The sequence below is a fragment of the Drosophila guanche genome, unplaced genomic scaffold (genome assembly GCF_900245975.1).
Source record: "Drosophila guanche unplaced genomic scaffold, DGUA_6, whole genome shotgun sequence".
NCBI classification, from domain to species: domain Eukaryota; kingdom Metazoa; phylum Arthropoda; class Insecta; order Diptera; family Drosophilidae; genus Drosophila; species Drosophila guanche.
The window spans coordinates 13669424-13689838 of record NW_022995743.1 but is presented as its reverse complement, the minus strand read 5'-3'; the positions used below and the strand labels follow the sequence as shown (position 1 = coordinate 13689838).

The 20415-nt window shown below is 45.5% G+C and overlaps 1 protein-coding gene across 10 annotated transcripts in view; it reads right to left on the bottom strand.

Moving 5' to 3' along the window:
* Window positions 1–2705: 2705 nt before the first annotated feature.
* Window positions 2706–20415, bottom strand: part of LOC117582536 — a 36217-nt gene continuing 18507 nt past the window's right edge. For 3 of the 10 annotated variants that reach the window (XM_034270384.1, XM_034270886.1, XM_034270967.1), the window contains 17 exons: window positions 16315–16406; window positions 13078–13145; window positions 12870–13005; window positions 11682–11753; window positions 11471–11615; window positions 11342–11397; window positions 9888–11285; window positions 8761–9813; window positions 8091–8701; window positions 7918–8031; window positions 7755–7864; window positions 7493–7621; window positions 6530–6597; window positions 5694–6472; window positions 5556–5630; window positions 5212–5325; window positions 2706–5152 (listed from right to left, as the gene is read on the bottom strand). In XM_034270384.1, the coding sequence (XP_034126275.1) occupies window positions 5083–5152; window positions 5212–5325; window positions 5556–5630; window positions 5694–6472; window positions 6530–6597; window positions 7493–7621; window positions 7755–7864; window positions 7918–8031; window positions 8091–8701; window positions 8761–9813; window positions 9888–11285; window positions 11342–11397; window positions 11471–11615; window positions 11682–11753; window positions 12870–13005; window positions 13078–13145; window positions 16315–16406 (5090 nt within the window). In that variant the 3' untranslated portion in view covers window positions 2706–5082. Of the gene's footprint in view, window positions 5153–5211; window positions 5326–5440; window positions 5469–5555; window positions 5631–5693; window positions 6473–6529; window positions 6598–7492; window positions 7622–7754; window positions 7865–7917; window positions 8032–8090; window positions 8702–8760; window positions 9814–9887; window positions 11286–11341; window positions 11398–11470; window positions 11616–11681; window positions 11754–12869; window positions 13006–13077; window positions 13146–16314; window positions 16407–16546; window positions 16551–20415 lie in introns of all 10 variants that reach the window. The other 7 variants (XM_034270704.1, XM_034271135.1, XM_034270554.1 and 4 more) reach the window with 6 other exon arrangements.

The window sequence follows — 20415 nt, the reverse complement described above, 5'->3', positions numbered from 1 at the left end:
TCACGCGCCTCTTCTGCCAGCCCCAATGACAGTAGCCGGTAGCCGGGAGCCGGGAGGAGGTACTTTGGAACTGTGGGACTGTGGCTGTGCAGGAGCTGCAGCATCTAATGCATTTCTCGGATACCTTGTGTCGTCTTAATTGATATGTCATTTATGCTAATTCCTGCCCAGGCAGTCGCCACATGCATACATATATCTCTCACTCTTGGCGCTCTTGACGACTGGATCTGGGATAAAAGACGTGTTCTGTTTAGTGCCGCTGAGGTAACGTTCGATGGCAGTCTATTAAATGCAATTATGGTAATTTAAACAGTTTGGTGGAAAGCCGTTGACAGGTAACAGTCAAGAGTCAGCAGGTGCCCGCTGTTCCAGCTCGAAAAACAATTGAAAATCCATTGTTGTTTACTATAAGTACTTGACTTTAGTTAGCCGCCGACTGGCCTGAGTCATCCTCATCGCTGGTACCAGAACCCCTATGAGTATAATGATGGTGATGAGCTGTTAATCCCAATAATAGTTGACGTCAATTACTGACAAGCTCTGCCCCGATGCATTGTCAGCATCTGGCTCTAACTCTGAGGCAAAGCAATCAAGAGTGTTGTCTGACCCAGATACCGGGACAGGGACAGAGGCAGTAGTCTCTTGCTCAAGGATAAGTAACCACAACACACTCGTGGTTTATTGTGTGCCAAGACTTTTAAATTTGAGCTTGAGGTAATTGTTTTATGGAGCTCCAGTCTCTCTTTATGGCCAGCCATCGATTGTTGATTAGCTGCAATTCGAAAATGTCGCTGCAACATTGTTGTGCCTCACGAGGCACCTGTGATCTCGAAGATCGCACTGGCCTCCCTGCCTCCATATCGATGCATTGTCTAAGCTTTTAATTGAGACTGCTCTGAATCAAGTTCCTTGCCAAAGTCTTTTGTTTTGCAACAGAATATCTCTCTCTCCTTTGATGCATTTTTTATGGATGTAAATTCCATGGCAGAGTTCTATTCTTTACTTCAGAATAATTGGCTACCAAGCCAATTGCCCCAAAGCCAGCTTTTGTCGCTCCACTGGCAGCTAACCATAAAACAATATATAACACACACAAAAAACAAGGCCCAGCAGCCATGAAATAATCATGAATAGCCCGAAAAGTTCCATTTAAACAACAGAATTACCAAAAAAAAAACAACAAAAACTGTAGTGAGAGAGAAAGAGAAAGAGAGAGCTGCTTTCGGTTTATTGTTATTTGTTATGGCTCAACGCTCGGTTTCACATTTCCCCACGAAGCAAAGCAGCTTCCGCTGCCCGTCGAACGACCAACGACGAACGCCGAACGCCAAACGGAGGGGTGTGCAGGCAGGGCAGCCAGGCAGCCAGGCAGCCAGTGAAGCGATCAGATCCGAGGAGTAGGAGTGCGGAAAATCGCATTGGGAAAATACTGTTTCGGGCTAAACAGCGATTGCCCATAAACAAGTGTAAACTGAGCTGGAAAAGCAGTGCGGCGGCAGGAAGACTCTGCCCCACTGGCGATGGCCAACGCATCCGATTTCATCCGCTGGCAAAAGGTCGAGACGGAGCGAGTGTTTGAGCGGAGCTCAGGAGCGATTTATTAACAAGAGACTGCGAATGCTGTGGCATTTTGCATTGTGCTCGTAATTACGAAACAACGGCTGACACCTACGAAAAGATACAGATGTACATATCTACGCCCCATTAGCTCATCCTCGTTCCCATCCCGCTGCGAAGCAAAAGCAAGTGTTAATTGAGCTCAACCAAAAAGAGATAGAGAAAAGGAAATGCTGGGCTGACCCAAGCAGCTGCAAGGTTTGAGTTTTTTGTTGGGTTTTTCTTTTCATTTACCTGCAGATACCGACACTTTCCCCGGTCCTTGCCGATAGGGTTAGGGTTTGGGCCAAGGACAAGCCATTGATAATGAATGGCGCCAGTTGGCCAGCGACTCACTTAGACAAATTGCTGGCTAATTGGTTTGTCGGGAGGATGCATCCGCCAGGAAGAGCCACAGATCGGTCGTTCGTGGGAGGATAAAAGAGCAGCGGCTAAAGTGTTGAATTAAACTTTATTGAATTAATTACAATTTTACAGAAACTGGAAAGTCGTTATACAATTGATAAATATGTATTGTATGTATAGTGTGAGTTTGTGTGTGTCAGTGTCAGTGTCAGTGTCTGTACATATTTTTCTGTATGTATTTATGTATGTATAATACGTTAATTCGTTAAACATTCTTTAGTTTGTATGTAGATATATTATGTATATAGTTTCACGATGAATATCCCATACAAGTAGGTATAATATTTAAAAAGAGTACACTCTACGCATACTTGTAATAATTCGCTTAAAAGTTTAGTCAACAGTTTCACACACCCTCCAATATTTGCCCTACTAAGCAGAAACAAACAATTCAGATTTAGATTTCAATTAGTTAGGGTCTACGTTTTGGGTTTCGGTTAGGATTAGGTTTATGATTACTTTGTTGGAGTAGAATGTTTTTGCCTGGTACATGCGCCGCACTTTAGAAGTTCTATTAGGACGAAGATAGGTAGAAATTATCTAACAGATATGTGAGTACCAAATATCCAATTACATTAGCTAAAAATATATACATACATACGTACTTATATTTTTTCTTGTTTTTTTTTACATTATTTGTTGTATAAAGTTTCGTTAAATATCAACAATTTTGGTGTTGCATTAGATTTAAGTTCAGTTGAAAGAAAAAACGCTTCAAACGAAACTAGGCGAGGGCGAAATGCCTATATCCTACATGATCTGTTCGATAGACGATATACATAGTTTTGGTATTGGTATTTTGTTTGTTTTATCGTACATATATAATTGTTTGTTACATTTTAGTTTAGTATAGATTAGTTTTTAGTTTTTAGTTTTAGTGCCGGTACTTGGCTTAAGGTACTTAAGTTTTTCTTTGCCCTTAGGCCGCTTCTCTACCTAAAAAGACTTATTTTCCATTAAAACACACTCAGGTTTCATCTACATTGAGGTTTACAAATTGTGTGTGTGTGTGTGTGTGTGTATTGGTGAGAGTTTAAGTGTGTGTGTGTGTGTATATGTGTGTATTATGTGCAAATATTGCATTTAATTAGATTTCGATTTAGATTTCACTTTCGTTTTTAGTTGCTGTTTACATGTCTAACACACTGCCTAAGCAAGTTAACAAAATTGATTGCAATTCTTAAAGTCAGTTGAGTTGTGAAATCGTATTTAGTCTTCATTTCAGTTATCGAATCAGTTGAGTTGATCAGATCTATGTATATGTACATAGAGTTAAGTAAGAGAAAAATGCAATCAAAGTTCCGTTGAGTAGTTGTTAGAGTGCGAATTAAGTATAATAGTTTTGTAGTTGAATAGTTAACAATGTGGTAGGTTAACCCTGCCCACTGCCATGCCTTCACACCATTCCACAGCAGCAGTTGCAGTTGCAGTTGCGGTTCTATTTGCGACAAACTTCCACCAAGACTCGCGCTGTGGCAGTCGCCACTTTGGTTACAATAAGTCGGGGCTTTTATTTGTGAGGTCTTCCGCTTTCTTTTACTTTACTTTTCTTCATTTGGTGTATGTACATATTAGTTGTAATTGTTTGTTTGGTTTGCTTTGTCTACTTATTCAAACTTGAACGGTTCTTAAAAATTGTTTCATTGCATCCTGCCTATCAGATCATTATCGGTTCTTTTCTCTATAAAGGTATGTATATATTTGTTTGGTGTATATTTGTAAGTATATATGCTTTTGTTTGGTATGTTATGAAAGCTAACAATGTGGACGGACAAAAATAATTTACAAAAATTCATTTATTGTTACATTTAGTTTTAAAACTTTACTCTCTTGCTTTTGGTTTTTGGGTTTTTGTTTTTGGCTGTGTCTTCAAGCAATAATAGATCGTGGATCAATCAATTGAGGCAGCAGAAAGTTGAGACTGAGATTTCCACCATACCAAAGTGCCCCGTTTCGGGGGTCTCAAGTCATATCATCCAAGGAGCTTAACAAGGTTATCTCTACGTTTGCTCTATTCTATCATTTACTAGGCTTAGAATAAGTAGTCACATAAATTAAGACTTAGCACACATGCATAGCTTTAAGTACTTGCGTGAGGGAAATAAGATTAGTTTTTGCTTTGTTTGAAACATGATATATATGCGGCCGTATGCGTGTAGATTTGCAGCTGCTGCGCCACTCCAAACTCTACTCTGATTTTAGAAATCAGCAACAACATTCGGGACTTTAGAGTGGAGTCCAGTCCATAAATAGTCTTAGACCTAAATAGCAGTTAGCGTAGCGACTAGTTAACTAGCTATCTAACGTAGTTTAGTCGATGATTTTGCATCTGGATTGGGGTTTTGGTTTGGGTTTAGCTTTAGGTTTAGAGACAGGCATAGTCGGATTGCAGAGCTTGCTTGTTAGTACGATAAAATAGACTAGAATTTAGTTAGTATGTATGTACAAATGTAACTATATAGGGGAGGGGGGGCATACACATGCTAATAGTAATATTCATTTAGATTCTTTGTATATAATATAATATACCATATCATATAATGGATGCATGTATTGTATATATGTATGTATATATCGTGGAGTACGATTTCCGCTACAATTGGAGTTAAAAAGTTTTTCAAAGGCTTCGGTAATAAGTTCTTTCGAGTTGACAAATGGAAAAATTGTGTGTTCTCATCATTCTCCCTGGAGTTCGGTTCGATTTTCAGTTAAGTTAATTAGTTTAAGTTTTATATATATGCATGTAAAAACCACTCACTAACCTAGGCTAAGTTCATTTTGAAATCAGTGTTCAGTTTTTAAGTTTTAAAATTCGTTTCGAAAATGAATCAAAGTGCATTTAGTTCTTGCTACTAATTCAGTGATAGATAGAGAGAGAGAGAGTTAAGTTAAGTTAAGTTGAGTTGGGAGCAAATGTTCCACTACGGAGGTGCTCGGGATTGTAGTCTTAATCGAAACAAATACGAAAGTAGAAACGTTTCACTCAGTTGTTAAAGCTATTCATAAATTCTTATGGAACGTTGTGTTCGCTCCTATGTTAAAAGTTCACTCAGTTTACCCTCACTGATTGGATTGTAGATTGTTGATGCTGTTCGTATAGGTGCTCTGCCCACTGCTCTGGGCAGAACTGCTGCAAATGGTTCCAAGATATTACAAATCATTACAAGACATAAAGCGGCATCCACTTACTTATTTTCTAGGCAAGCCAAGATTTCCTGCTGCCCTTGATACTGCAAGTTTTGAAGGTATTCCGCCCTGCGTTGGTGCACCAGCTTCTCTTTTTCGGCTCGTTCTCTCTGTAGTCTATGTGGGAGATGAGTAATGCCATTAGAAGTCTGATAACATGGGGATCTTGTGTCATAAATGTTAAATAAAATATTTAAAAATCGTTCTAAAATAATACTCTGCGCCGTCTTACCAAAGTCGTCAAATTGGCATCCCAAATGCTAGCGTGCAATTACAGTACCCATGGGTTAGCTTATGGTTATCCTATATCCAATATGCTTAATCTACCGACTAATTGATGAACTTACTTGATGCGTGATTGTCTCATGAACTGTTGGATCTTCCTGGCAGCTTGATTCTGGGTGGACTGCGAGTAGGTTCGTCTGCAAAATTCCACACAAATGAGTACTGAATGCTTTCATTTGTTAGCTTATTTCAACACTCACTTCAAGGGGCCCGAGGGACTTGTTTCCTTGGGCGTGCTCGGCTGCGAGCTCATTTCATGCTGCTGCTGCTGATCCTGCTTGTAGTGATCGTAGAAGCTGGACAGGCACTGCGAGTTGCTGCTGACGCTACCATGATCGCTGCCCCCTGCCATGCCCTGGCCCAGCCCGCTCTTCTTAAAGCGTTTGTTCTTTCGATAGGAACGATAGCCATGCTGGATGACCAGAGCGGCATTGGTCATCTGCCTGTAATAGGCGTACTGCTTGTAGCGTCGATAATAGTTCTGTATGACGATTGCGGCAGTGCGCTCCTTGTTCTGCTCCTCGAGCTTCTGTCGGCCCTTGTACGAGCGGTAGGCCTTCTGTATGCACTTGGCTGCCTCGTACAGCTCCCGCTGCTCTGTGTCGGTCAGCGTCAGCTTCGAGAAGTCCGCCTCGAACGGATACTGGGACAGACTGGAGGCGTGCAGGAACTCGGTCAGCTGCTTGGTCGACGGCGGTGGACTGGGCGAGCTGACAGACGGATCTGTGCCCAGTATGGAGTAACTGGCCGGCGACTGCAGCGGCCCCGAGCTGGCGGGACTCAGGCTGGAGCATGGCGTGCTTACATCGTGGTACCGATAGCTGTGGTCGTGAAAGTCAAAGCTGAAATCACTGTCGAAATGCGTATTAGGCAGCGAGTCCAACAGGGGATCCATGAAGCTGTCTGTCAACGCCGACGACTCTGAGGTCAATGGCTCAGTCAAGGGGCTGCCCAGCACCATCATTTCATCGGCTTCATTCTGTAAATGTTTGAATCGTTAGTTAGTAGTGGAAGTATTTCCCCAGCTAAAACTCACTTTGATGCGCTCGGGCATTGCTGCTATAATGTGTTCGGCCAGTGTCAGCACTTTGGCATCCGAATCCCCTGAAAGCATGCCAATTGTCCATTAGTTATCAACAACTGTTTGCAGTTAATTGGAAACATATTTATACAAATGCAGAGACATGGCAAACGAGTCTACTAAATAGAGTTGGGCACTTTTCGCTTTCATTTCTAAGTTAGTTTCAAAATACAAAACAACCAAGCGCAAGCAGTGACCCAACTCTACTTCAGAATGCTTGGATTTAAATCCATTAGATTGTTATTTAATTATTATTAATACTAATTATATTGTACACCGACAAGCAATTCGTTTGTAGTTGTGTTTGTGGTGTGTGTGTGTGTTAGTGTTAGCTATTTACATACATAAGTACAACACACACATTTCGATAGATGTAATAGTGGCAGTAATACGAGTATTTACAACGATCAAGTTCGTGGCTGATTATGCGGAAGGCGGGCGAGTGTGTTGTCAGTTTATCAGTTTATACGAGTAGTTTGTAATTGGTTGATTATGGTATAGACATCGATATAAACGCACATTTATGTTAGGGTTAGTTCTAGTCCAAAATTGTGCGCCGCATGGACGTGTGCATCGACCAACAAAGGCCAAACCCAGTAACCAGCAACACAGCAACCAATATTAATAACGAACATTTACGAGTACATTGATTAAACGAGCTCCACAATACACATATACATATATATTTATAGTTACGTATACATGTAGTATGCAACAACAAACAGCAACAACAATATGAACAACATCGATAGCAATATCCATAGCCATAGCCATAGCCATAGCCATAGCCATGGCCATGGGTAGAACCCATTCCCACTTGGTTTTGGTTAGTACATTTTTAGCTACAATACGATTAAGTACAGGTGAGTGGGAGAGAGAAAGCCGGAGAGAAGCAGAAGCCTCTCTGCCATCACTGACCTACAACTGCATCGGCCAGGGCCATTGCCAAGTCATTGCCTATGGTCACATCTGTGGCGCTCGTCGAGGTGTCATCGCCATCGATGTCTTTGTCGTGTATGGGGCTCGACTCGCCCGTGGATACCTCGCCTAGTTTAGGAATTTGCCGAGAACATTTTCACATTGATCATTTTGTTTTTTTCTTCTTTTTTTTTTTAGAGGATAAACCAAGCACTAGAGTTTGGATCATTTGTTCATGCACAGGCCGATCCCCAACACTTACACAGGGCAAAATCCATTTTACGCAGCGGCGAGAGCAGGGAATTGGTCCCAGTCAGCGTATCCAGCGGCGAGTCCACGCCCAGTGCATAGTTGTCATGGCCCTCAAAGTTGCTGCAATCGAAATCGTTAACAAATGCCTGGCCAGATACTTGTGGATTGATTACCTGTGCAGTCTGGGAAGGGACTTGCCCGACTTGCTGCGTATGTCCATGTTGATGCCGCTGTCTATGGAAGAGCGCTTGGAGTACCTGCTGCCATTGTTGGGTGGACTTTGATTGCTGGCGGAGCACAAAGAAATAGATTACTCTCGTGGCCATAAAGGATGGCGACGACTCACCTATGCACTGCCCCAGGTCTTAGGAAGACGCCATCGTGTTTTCTTTGGAGGATCTCCAAGTCGAAGCTGTTGTACATCTGCTGATGCTGCTGCGGCTCCTCCGTTTCCGTTTCTACGGCAATGTTCATGGAGAGGTTGGCCAGACCGCCGCGCAAATGCGGCTTGCGGCAGCGCTCTTTCTCCAGTCGAAACATCTGGGCCAGCAGATGTTTGTGCCCCTTAAGGTTGGCCAGATCCAGTGGTGTTTGCTGGCCCTGCGTCCTGATCTTCAGCGCATTGTGATTCCACTTGTAGAGCAGCAAGGAGCACTCCACATGGCCACGCACACAGGACCAGGCGAGCGGCGTGAAGCCGTAGACATCCTGACTAAGGGCGTCCAGCTCCGTTTCTAGTATGATATGTGGATTCTCCGCTCGCCAATTGAGCATGGCGCCCACGAGCTTGGCGTAGCCCAAGGCGGCGGCCAAATGCAGCAGCGTCATGCCCCGCAGGCCCACGCTCCAGCTTGCCACTGTGCTTGGCATGCTCCAGGCATGCTTAGTCAGCTTGTGGCAATACGCGACCAGCTTCTCCTCAAAGTTTGGCTCCAGATAGAGCGCCGTGTGGTCCGTCTGCAAGAGAGTATTTCACTTGAAAAAGAGTTATAAAAATGTCTATAGATCGGACTCACCGTCGGCTCCTGCTCCGTCTTCAGCTGCAACTTGTCATCGATGGTCGAGAGGCGATTGAGCAGCGTGAACTTGTACAGGCAATCGTTGGAGCTACTCGCATCGAAGGGGGCATCGGCGAGCAGCGACAGCTTGTACTCGAACATGACCGAGTTGGAAACAAGAAAGCCGCCGCAGGCCACCTGGAGCGTTACAAAGCCCGCCTCATGGGCAGGGCAGTAGCAACGGAGCACTCCCTCCTGCACCATCTGCGTGGGCACGGGCTGTGCATCAAAGAGCACTGTGTAGGCGCCAGCATTATTGCTGCTCGTCCAGGGTCCGGCTACAAGCACCTTGACTCCCCCCTCGGTGTAGGACCACTCCGGACTGAAGTCGCAGATGTTGTGGATCTTCCGGGGCGGCTGGGCCTGAGTGGCCGCCTGCCCCAGATAGGAGCCCTGCTCCAGGGCCGTGTTGTTCAGAGCCTGCTTATCGTCCAGATCCAGCTCGGGGAACTCCACGAGCATATCGAAGGCATCCAGATTGGCAAAAACATCGTCTGTTTCATCCTCCTCAGCTTCCGCTTCGACTTCATGGCCGTGCAGAGGTTTCTTTTCCACTTCTTGGGAATGTCCGTTGCTATTGCTACTGTTGCTTGTTGCCAAAGGTTCTATCGTTGTCGTGGCTGCTTCTCCTGCTGCCGTATTGTACGGCTGCATATTGGCTATAAGAGTACGTTGAATATCCTCATGGGATAGATCCAGGGTTTCGTTGAAGAAGCTCAGCGTTTCAGCCGCATTGCTCGACTGGGGCTCGTCCTCGCTGCTGTTGCTGCTGCTGCTGTGGCTGTGGCTGCTGTGGCTATTGTTTTGATTGTTCGCCCCAAAGCTACTGCTCTCGTCGCTGGCGCTAATTTGGCTGCTGTTATCACTGGAAGCACTGAAATTTGCACAACCATTTTGGCTCAGAATTTGAGGCTGAGACTGCGATTGGGATTGACTCTTGCTATGACCATCTGTGGCCTGATTGTTGCTGTTGCTGTTGCCGTTGCTGTTGCTGCTGCTCCCTCCACTCAGCTGTCAAATAAGTTTGAATTTAATCAGCATAAATAGTAATAATAATTGCTGACGATTTTGTGGTTTTTACTCACCTCAGTGAGCGCATTGGCGCTCATTAAATTATCACAAGTTGCTGCCGTCGCTGTCGTTGTAATTTGCTGCTGCTGATTGCCATCGATAATCGATTGTAAGGAACTCGAGGTGGACGATGTGCCGGACGAAGATGTGGATATAGATATAGAAGTCGTTGTGGCTACAACTGTGGAGGGGGTGCTATGGCCATTGACAGTGGAAGACGTTGAAGCCGTGTTGTTGTTGTTGTTGTTGTTGTTGCTGTTGCTGTTGCTGCTGCTGCCACTGCTGCTGCTGCTGAGACGATGCTCAGGTGACATGCACATGGCCTCAACAGGGGGATGGACTAAGGTTGGGGCTTGTGTTTGTGTTTGGGTTTGAGTTTGAAGTTGTTGGCCACTGTTTGGGGTTGCTGATGATGTCTGTTGCAATTTATAATAATGTTGCTGCTGCTGCTGCTGCTGCTGGCTGTTGTTGCTGTTGCTGGAAGTATTCAGTTGCTGCTGTTGATTGTACATGAAGTTATTGTTGCTGGGGTCGTTATTATTTACGACATTTAATTCGTTGTTCGTTTGAGTTGCTAATTGCTTGGCACTGCCATTGCCATTGCTGCTGACAGAGTTACTGATTTTGTTTGCAGTCATGTGGCTTTGGATTTCAATTAGTTCCGTATCCATGCCATTCAAGACAGAGCTGCTGTCGCCTCCTACTTCTGCTGCTGCTGCCACTACTGTTGTGCTGGGGTCCCTGGCGGTGGCCGTGATTGTTGTATTGGCAATTTGCAGGCGATGATGATGCTGATTCAAATGAGCCGAATTCTGACTCTGACTGGCCACGAATCGTTGCAGACTCAAGTGTTGCTGCTGCTGCTGCTGCTGCTGGTGATATTGCTGTTGCTGTTGCTGCTGCTGCATCGCCAGATTGCTTCTTGAGGCCAGCATCTGATTGCCACGATATTGCTGCTGATAGCTACCATCGCCATGTCCCGACTGCTGAGGCTGCTGCTGCTGCTGCTGCTGCTGCTGTTGAGGAGGAATGATCTGAAACTTGATGGCCGACTCCTGGGGCAGCTGTTGCGTGGCATTGTGGAACTGGGCGTGCGGATTGTCTAGGTGCATGCCATCGTTTCGCTGTCGCGGTCGCTCCGCCCAGCGAGAGTAAAGCTTGCTGGCCACCACCACGTTGGGCGTGCCATTGCTGAAGGCTCCCTCATTGAGGCGCTTCTCGGAGGCCGATGTGGCCGCCACGGACTTGATGATGCCACCCGTGCGCCGCATCACGGGATGCGTGCAGGTCTTGCCATCGGCACAGCCTGAATCCCCGCAGCCACAGTCCAGCTGCTTGACCAGGGCCGCCTGTCGGGACAAGCGCTGCTTCTCCATCAGTTGGCACACAATCGACTCCACAGTCTCGGCCGTCTACAGGAAGGATCAATTGAGTTATGGGACTCTAGCCCAGCGCAGGATTTACTCACCGATATCTCAATGTCGTTGCCCGAGTCGGAGTCATCATCCGAGTTGACTGTGGAGACTGGAATGGAGGGAAGGGAACGGAAGGGAAGGGATTACCAATCGACGGCCAGAGCATTATTGGGACTACTTACGCATAGGTTTCAGTTGGCTGACCAGCTCCTCCTTGGTCCACTCCTTCTTGTCGCCCCACAGGGTGATGCTGGGGGCAATCACTGCCATTTTATTATCATCCGGATACGGCACATTCAGATAGTGCACCAAAACAATGTCCGGATTCTGAAGCATAACGAGTTTTGGCTTATAGAATGGGAATGGTTAGGTGGAACATTCCTCCCCTCTTACCTGCAACAGCCAGTAACATCTGCGATGAAATGTGGGCAATATGGCCGAGTGTACATAACAGCCGTAGATGCACTGTGGAGGAGGGAGATTCGAGTTTGTGATCGAAGGAAATTCAATTTATCAAAACAAGAGCATAAAACAAGACCCCCACGATTGGAGCTATCTGTATCTACATATGTTTACCCCTGCTGGGAGCAAATCCATTTAATTGGAAAACATAAAAACGAAGCTCAAATTAAATTACCAACCGCCCACGCTAGCGGGGGGTGTGCCACAGATACAGATACAGCCACAGCCACAGCCACAGCCACAGCCTCTTCGTCTACGACTCGGATACGGATGCTCCGGAACTCCGGTAAGTGCCAAGAATCAGAGGCCAAAAGGAAAAGGGTTTCCCCGTTTGACTTGTAAGACACTTCGCTGCGCATTTTTCTTGTTTAGCTGGGAGTTGCTCTGCCTCTCGCTTCATTTTTCTATTTATTCTTTTTAGTTTTTGTGAACTTTTTCTTGTCTATTCCCGCTGATAAATTTGTTGGCTCTCGTTCCGCGTGTCCGCGATATGCCGCTGACTTCTTCTGTTTTCTGTTCTGGCGGCGGCGGCGGCGGCATCGGCTGGGCTTGGGTTATCATGTAAGGAGACGGCACCCCGCAGCTCTGCCAACTGCATAAATCTCAGCCAGCCAGCGTTTACTAGCAAATGTTTTAAGAATAAAAATTAAAACAAACAAAAAAACAGCGAAGAAAAACGAAGAAAAACTCCTGAAAAGTGGTGGAAAAAATTGGCGTGAAATTGCCAAATGTTTTTATGTATGTTTCCATAATGGGGGAAAGTCGAATGAGATTGCGATAGAAGGACGGACGGACGAACGGGACATCCTTCAGACATTATAAATAAGCTTAACCCTTGGCCCTTGGGCTTATTTCATTAGCTGGCAGCGGGCGAGGCGTCATTGCCCATATCCCTAAAGGCAAACACTGGCAAACGGCTGCGACGGACACCGTCAGTTTTCTGTCTACTTCCGGCGGGAAATCATAATTCATTCGGTCAACCCCTTCTCAGACAGAGAGAAGTCCACCCGTGAATGTGTTTTCTTTTTTTGTGTTCGCTTGCCCTTTGACAAACGATGCCAATGGCTTGAGACTAATTGCCTAATTGTGCGCCCAGAAGTGGCAGCAACTTGAACTCACCTCCGTGCCTTGTACTTTTAGTTTCATGTGATCCTCGCGCGTTGTTTTGCCATCCTTGCGCTTCTTCCAGCAGTAGCCATCGCGGCGGTAGCGCACTTTCTTCCGCGAGTACAGCAGCAGGGAACCGCTCTTGGGTCTGTGCAAATGAGTTGTTTGGGATAATCTTATGAAGACGTTCCCCAAGGGCATGCAATGGCTAGTGACTCACCTGGTGCGAACCTCTTTGGACTGCCACTCGCAGTGCTTGTCAAAGCTGATAAGAATCGCAGCAATTTCCTGAAATATATGTAAACATTTTACTTATTTGCTAACCTGGATTAAACATATGTTAATGGAAATATCTAGAGACACGAGTGAGAGACATCTTTCCACCTCACGTGAGCCTTATCATCACTGCGACAATGGGTAAAAGTTATCCACTCGGCCATCGTTCAGCCGCTTGAACTGGCCCCTAACTAACGTGCTAACAATTTCCTGACTTAATGGACAAAATGCTACGCTGCCCAGTCACGGCACTCGCGGCATTTCCTACGCCAAAACTTTCGAAAAAGAGCAGAAGGGATTTCTGCGCCATAAAACAAAGGAAAACATTTTAGAAATTTCATTTGACCGCAAAGCGGACACTGCCAGCAGCAGCAGCAGCAGCAGCACAGGATAAGCAGGAGGAGCATCGAGGAAGGGTGCAAAGTGTTAACCACAATTTACAGGTGTCGCCCCGGCAGTTGACACTTAACCAAGCTGGCCGGGAACCACCAAGTGGCATAGACGCATCCCGAGTGCAATTTGTGTGCATATTTGAAATGCTCACTCTCTCTCAACAGTCTAAAGGACACGCTAAAAGAAGGGACAGGCTAGAACCATTCAAATGCAAATCACACAACAGCCAGTGAAAGTTCAGAGGGAATTTTGGTTTGCTTTTTGGAGCGTTTGGACTTGACTTTTCATTGCATGTTTTGCCGATAAAGTTATCAATTTGTTTGCTTCCCTAACGTTGCATGAATAATGTAAAGTGGCCATCCATCTATTCATTCATTCATTCATTCATCCTTCGAACAGTAGTCCCATCCTCAGCTGTGCACCAACACATTTTCCATATGTCAGTTGGCGGCAGATATCGCAACATTTGCGAGTGTCATAAAAATTGTATGCACACACACACACACACACACACAAGCACACAGAGATATATTTATAGAAAAGGAGAAAGGAACCCCCAAGGCTAAGGCGGAGCTGGGACAAATCACAGGCGCGTGTTTGTCAAGTGGCAAACGTTTGCATTTTGTCCAAAATTGCCTCTGACTTGGCTCTTTTTGGTTGCCATTGGGAGAGAGCTACAAAAATATAAAAAGATAGAAAGGTTCCCTCAGATATAGATGGATGTGTGTTGGTTATTTATGCATGGCTCCAGCGACCTACTCCAAAGCTTCAGCTTCCCAGTTCCCCATCTCAACTCTGGCTTTATATGATGAATTCCAGGCACATACGCGGAACAGGCTTCGGAACATTGGGGAGGCGAAGCATTAAACATTTATGCCCACCTCAGCAGCGTATTCGTACGCCCTTACCCTTCCCCTTGCACAATCCTAGACATGTATGGGCGTGGCCATGGGCTCTACTCAGGCAAACCCTTCAACACTTTCACCCGATTGGAATGCAAAAACGATGCAACCATCGTATCGTACAGGAAAAAAATATAAGCAACTACAGTATAGGCTTATGGAAAATCTAAGAAACTTTCGTTGGTAAACGGAAAGCTGTGAACAGTTCTTCAAAATAATTTTTCCCATGGCCACTTAATCACTTCCAGTCCTTGGCTGAGCGTTGCAGCAGTGTCTGTATCTATGTACATTTGGCGGTCGCACAGAAATTGTACAAATAAAATTGCGACTCATTATCAATTTAACTTTTGATTTTTAAGCTGCGCCCTTTTGCAACCACACGCAGGGACAGAGAGCACGGCCCATTGGTGGTCTGGTTGCTGCTGCTGCGAGTTCTCGTTCTCGTTCTCGTATTATTTTGCAGCTGCTTTATGAGCCGGGTCGAGTGGCTCTGTGCCCCGTCCAAGCCCTACTGGCTGCTACTTAAATGCCAAATTAAAACTGTGTGGTTAAAGCGACCGAAGTCCGAGGAGGGTTTGCCTTCCCGTTTGCCTGTAAGCAGGACTAAAATAAGCGTGCGTAATTTTATTTATGCCCCGGTACACGGCCACATTTTGTAATTTTTGCATGCTGATGCAGTGGGGTGGTCCACCAGATGCCTGCCTGCTGCTCCCGGGTGTTGCCATGTCCAGCAGTTTGGTCAGGGATTGTTCCCCGTTTTGGCTGGTAAACTTTCTTTTAATCAACTCCGAAATGCTCTTATTCTGAGGAGCAAAAGGAACATAAGGTTGTGCAAGGATGTGTAGCAGCAAAAAGAGATTTATAAGTGCATGCGAAATTGATTATTCTCAAAGAGCTGTCGACAAATACATTGTAAGTCTCCGCAGCATCCTATAAGGTATCCCTCAGCTTATATGCTTTTACGGCTCCTGCGCTGTCTGCTCCAGGGTACTCCAGCCTTCGTTTATACCGACTGGGCAGCTTCCTTTAATTTAGTCAACTTTGTCGCGCGAGTGTGTAAAATGCCGCTTACCGTAGTAGTAGTAAATGCACAAGTATGCCCCACCACCACCATCCAGCACTCGCAGCCTGAACTTTACAACTGTCCAAATGAATATTTGCGGTTGCGCTTAATTCACAAGTAAAACAACAAGCAAAGCTCATCCCAAGGCATTTCCCATTTTCAGCGGCGAAACTTTTATTGCAAACCGAACGGAGCGCGCACAAAAAAATAAATACAAACGCGAAAAGGGAACTTTTGGCGACGCGTGTACGTGCAGTGGTCAGAGCAGGTCCTAAGAGAAGGTCCTCCCCACGTTCAACTCGTGTTTGTATTATAGTTTGTGGCGCAATAAAAACGTCGCGAACGACTCCCTAATAGACTGGCAAACCATCTCATTAATCTGCATATAGAGAAACACAGTGAAAACTGTCTTCAATGAACCGCCATGGCTGAAGTAATGATCCAAGATGTTCACCCACCCCCGCAAGAGCTTTCACTGTGGGTCTAAAAGTAAAAGGGGGAAACCGTCTTCGAAGGCTGTCAAAGTGTCCGGGCTCACGACTGGCAGGCTGGCAGGCTGGCAGGCTCATCCGCCACTGTCAACTGTCCAACTCCACTCGGAAACCCCAGCCACCAAACGGATCGGATCGGATCGGATCGCCAGCCAAGGACTGCCTTCTGGCTTTCACTTGGCTTCCCCCATTTGCACAATTTTATGTGCAATCAAATGCAAATAGAAACGAAAAACGGAAAACGGAAAAGGAGAAAACAGAAAGCAGGCAAACAGACAAACAGACAACACAAATACGAGTAGCAAACCAACTTATTTAGAACTAAAACTGACCTCATTTGTATTCCAACGATGACGCTGTGATGGAAAACTGTCAGCTCTTGGCAGGCTCTCCAAATTGTCGGGTAGTTTGATAGGTTCGCCATCTGTAAAACGTTTGGGGGGAAAGAAAAAAGGAAAAAAGAGTAAGTACCATGTACAAGATGTGTTCAAAAAATGCACTGAAAGCGTAAGTAGAGGAGACTCGGAGTCGGACTTGGCTTGGGCTTTTATAAATCAATTTTGCATATCTTTTGCCATTCCAGTCTGTGGCGCCCAACAGGTGCAACTGTCGGACATTCATATAAATGCGACAAAAATGTAAATCAGTTTAGAGAGCAGCGATGATTTATAGTGGCGACGAGGAGACAACACACACACACACAAAAGAAATCTTTTAATGTCAACGTTAATAAACGAGTTTCTCCATTTTGTCCATTTATCAAAATCGCAAAGAAACTTTACTCTCCACATCCAACCCGCTGGTCTGCACCTGTACCCCCCTCTCTCGCTCCCTTCCATGCTGAACGAGAATGCGTGGAAAAGTTTGCCGATTTTGAGTCGTCATTGAATAATTACCCACACTTAATGGAGCTTGCAACCGTAAAGCGAATCGAAGCAACTTTTGGTTTTGGTTTATTAAAATGCCACGCAACTCGGTTAGTTGCATAGGGGGGGGGCAGTGGCGGTGGTGTGTGGTGGGCTACATAAACTTTGCGGCCAAACTGTAATTTAGCAAAAATGTGTAATAAAAGCGGACACATCTACGCGACATCTCTCTCTCTCTCTATCTCTCACCCCACCGCTCTCACTTGTCGTATGTCAAAGAGCCAATAGGTTGCACTCGAAGAGCCATAAAAAAGTATTTGTACACAATTTATATAAAGTGCTCGAAGCGACTCTTGGCCCGCACCAGAGCGGGGCGTTTCAGAGCCGCGTAACCAAAATGTGTTGCCAAATTGCAAAACGCCAGACGCAGGCGGTGGACAGCAAAGGCAGGGGACAGGAGCTCCCCACTTGCAGAAGGGCACAGACAATGCGTGGGGTGAGCGTAGCCCTCCTCCCACTTTAAGAGGTGAACGCGCCAGCACACACACACACGAACTAGCGATGGGTGGCACGGGTCAGGGTGAAATTGAGAAAGGAATTTCCATCATCTCTCTGAGGGAAGCTCCTTAGAGCGCTTCCTCCCATTGGAGATCCCATTGGCTTCCTCACGCCAATGAACCACGCACACATCTCTAGCCAAAGAAGGTCCTTCTCAGACACAATGATGACGTTGATGTAGTTACTTTTTCAGAGCATTTTGTTGTCCTTATAGTAGTGGCAGTGGTAGTTCTTTATGCGATTTTTATATGCTTCACGTTTTTGGCAGAGCACCCAAAAGGATACAGCGGTTCGGGTTCGGGTTTGGGTTTGGGTTTGGGTTTGGGCTGTGTTTGGGAGTGCTGGAATCGGCGACAAATTGTTTGCTTTGATCGCACACTCAAGTTTTATGGCCACACTAATTTGTCATCGCTGCCTTGGGGCCCCATCGCTGCCGCCAACCTCTTTTGAAAAATGCTCAAACGATAATTGTCAAAAATGTCGAAACAATCACAGTCATCCCATCCCTTCCCTCTCTTGCCATCAGACAGTCTACCCTTTGCACCTATTTATAATGCAGTTGCTGCCATTGTTTCCAAAAGCGAGAAAAGGGGGGCTTGAGGTAAGGAATAACTCTGTTTGATTAATACAAATAAAAAGTTTTTTTAACTGCTCTTTGCATATTTCATGGCAAAAAGCTTCAAAAACTGACGGTTCCCCGGCCATCATAATAGACTGCCCTGCGGGAGAGGCGGCAGGGCGACGGGAGCGAAAGAGTGAGAGCGAGAGGCAGAGGCCAGAGGCCAGAGCAGTGCCAACCAAAAAAAAACCGTAACCACAGCCAACTCAGCGTTCAGGTGAGAGAGCGGGGCAACAGAGGAGATGAAGGTAGAGCCTGGAGAGAGAGTGTCGGTCCCATGTCGACTATGTCGATGGCGACGTCAACGTGCCAGGGACTCTGTCTCTTTTGATTTCCCTTTGTAATACCCTTACGGGGGATATTGTTCATTTTATAAGAGGCACAAAGAGGGACCAAAGGGATCTACAATCGAATCGGTAGACCCAAACCTCAGTCATCTTTATGGCAAAACCCTTTAGTTTTCATAGTAAAATATCTGTGTAAATAATCGCTCAGAAAGAGTATCAGAAGCTGGCTTCCACTTTTGGGTTTTTGTATTATTTTAAGCAACTTTAAAAAGGGAGGCGGCAGTGAGAGAGAGAGTGCAAGTCACAGATCCCATCTCATAATTTTATCCAACGCTTAATTGTGACAAATGCGCTTTGGTACATCGGATTTTCTCATAATTTGGAGAAGAGAATTTAAGAGGGGGCGGCAGGGAGCAAGAATAAGCAGCAGGCGGACTCTGGGGAGAGCTGGACGATGGCCTGGCCAATGTCCTCGTCCTCGTCCTCGGGCCCATCCTGCTCCTGGACAGTTTCGAATTGACACGGCAAATAGCACAAAAGAGTTGACATAAATAATAAATTTTCGTTTTATGATTTCGTGTAAAGGCCTAGACAGGTGGACAGACGGGCAGGGGGAGCTGTAGACCTGCCAATTTTTGCTGCCTGCCAAATTGTGGCTAATAAATATCTCACCAACAAAATGGCACCAGGAACGGGGCCACCCATCGAGGTACATTGCCAAGGGGTAGGGTAGGCCTTTTTGGGCCCTATAAAACATACAAAAGAAAAATTGTTTTGCACTTTGGTGGCCGTCGCTGAAAAGTCAGCGAGTGTGAAATTACTTTTGTTTAGAGTCCACTCTCTGTATATATCTCTTGCTCTAGCCACAATTAAAAGCCATTAAAAGTGTCTGCGAAACGGCACCAAAACAGCAACTAAAAACAGAGACAAAACTACGACACATAAAAGAGTTCGCTACGCAATTCTTTATCTCGTTCCACATGTACATACGTACAGATGTGGAGGAATGGATGGCCCAAAAGAAACTCGAATACAAATATAAGTACAACGAAGTATTCTGAAGATAAATGTACGATGACGTCGCCGACACATGGAATACGAATGCAAAAACAAAGCACAGCTAAAGGGAGAGAGTGGGAACGTGTAGGAAAGAAGGCCACAAAAGACGTCATAGTTAAATCAAATATAAAAGGCAATACTGAGAACTAAAAGTTATTCTAGATAAACAGCTAACACAGCTAAGCGGAAGGTGGGAGTCAAGGAGCGGAAATACACATTGAAGTACGACATAACTCAAGAGGGATATGACAAGTTCTTTACATTTTCAAACGTTTTTGGGGAACTGTAAAAATAGAAAAGCTCCTACTTGGCACATCAACTGAAGAAAGTTTATTAAGACACGAGACACCCCTCTGCGAATGCACGCCCCTGCAGACTAGATAAAAGCTTCCTTCCCTCTGCTCTGTGCTCTCCACTCTCTTTTCCAGCTTTACTCACAATAAATGACAGATGTGCGGATGATTTATAACGTAAGTAAACACACGCGTTCGTCCGTCTGTGTGGTCCGTCCTACTCGCTCACAAACTCAAGCAAACAGCACAGAGAAAACGTTGCGGTTGATAAAAATCACATTTTGGCAAAGGAAAAAGGCAAAAGTCACTCATTTCCCTATCCCTCTGTCTGTTGCCCACTCTCCCGCTTCTATTGCACTCCACACCCCAGCAGGCCATCGTCAATGGCATTACAAGGAAACATTTCTCATCTGGTTTTGCATATTTCGCCAATGCCGCTCGGCAAAGAACAGCAATTAAAAGACACATAACAGCAAATATGCATGTCGGGGCGAAACGGGGCAGCAAAAGGTAATAATTAGCCCCAAAACAGAAGGAAAAATGCAATTTTGAGCTCAAATGAAGAATATTTGCACACAAGCCACAAGGAAACAAACAAATGTGAAAGCTTAAACAGTTAGGTGAAGTCAGGGGCAGAGAGAGAGAGGGAGAGAGGTGCTAGAAGGAGAAACAGAAACACAACAGAACTGAGCACAAACAGCGATTAACATAAAAATGCAACAAAACCAAGTCGCAGATAGAGAGAGGGAGA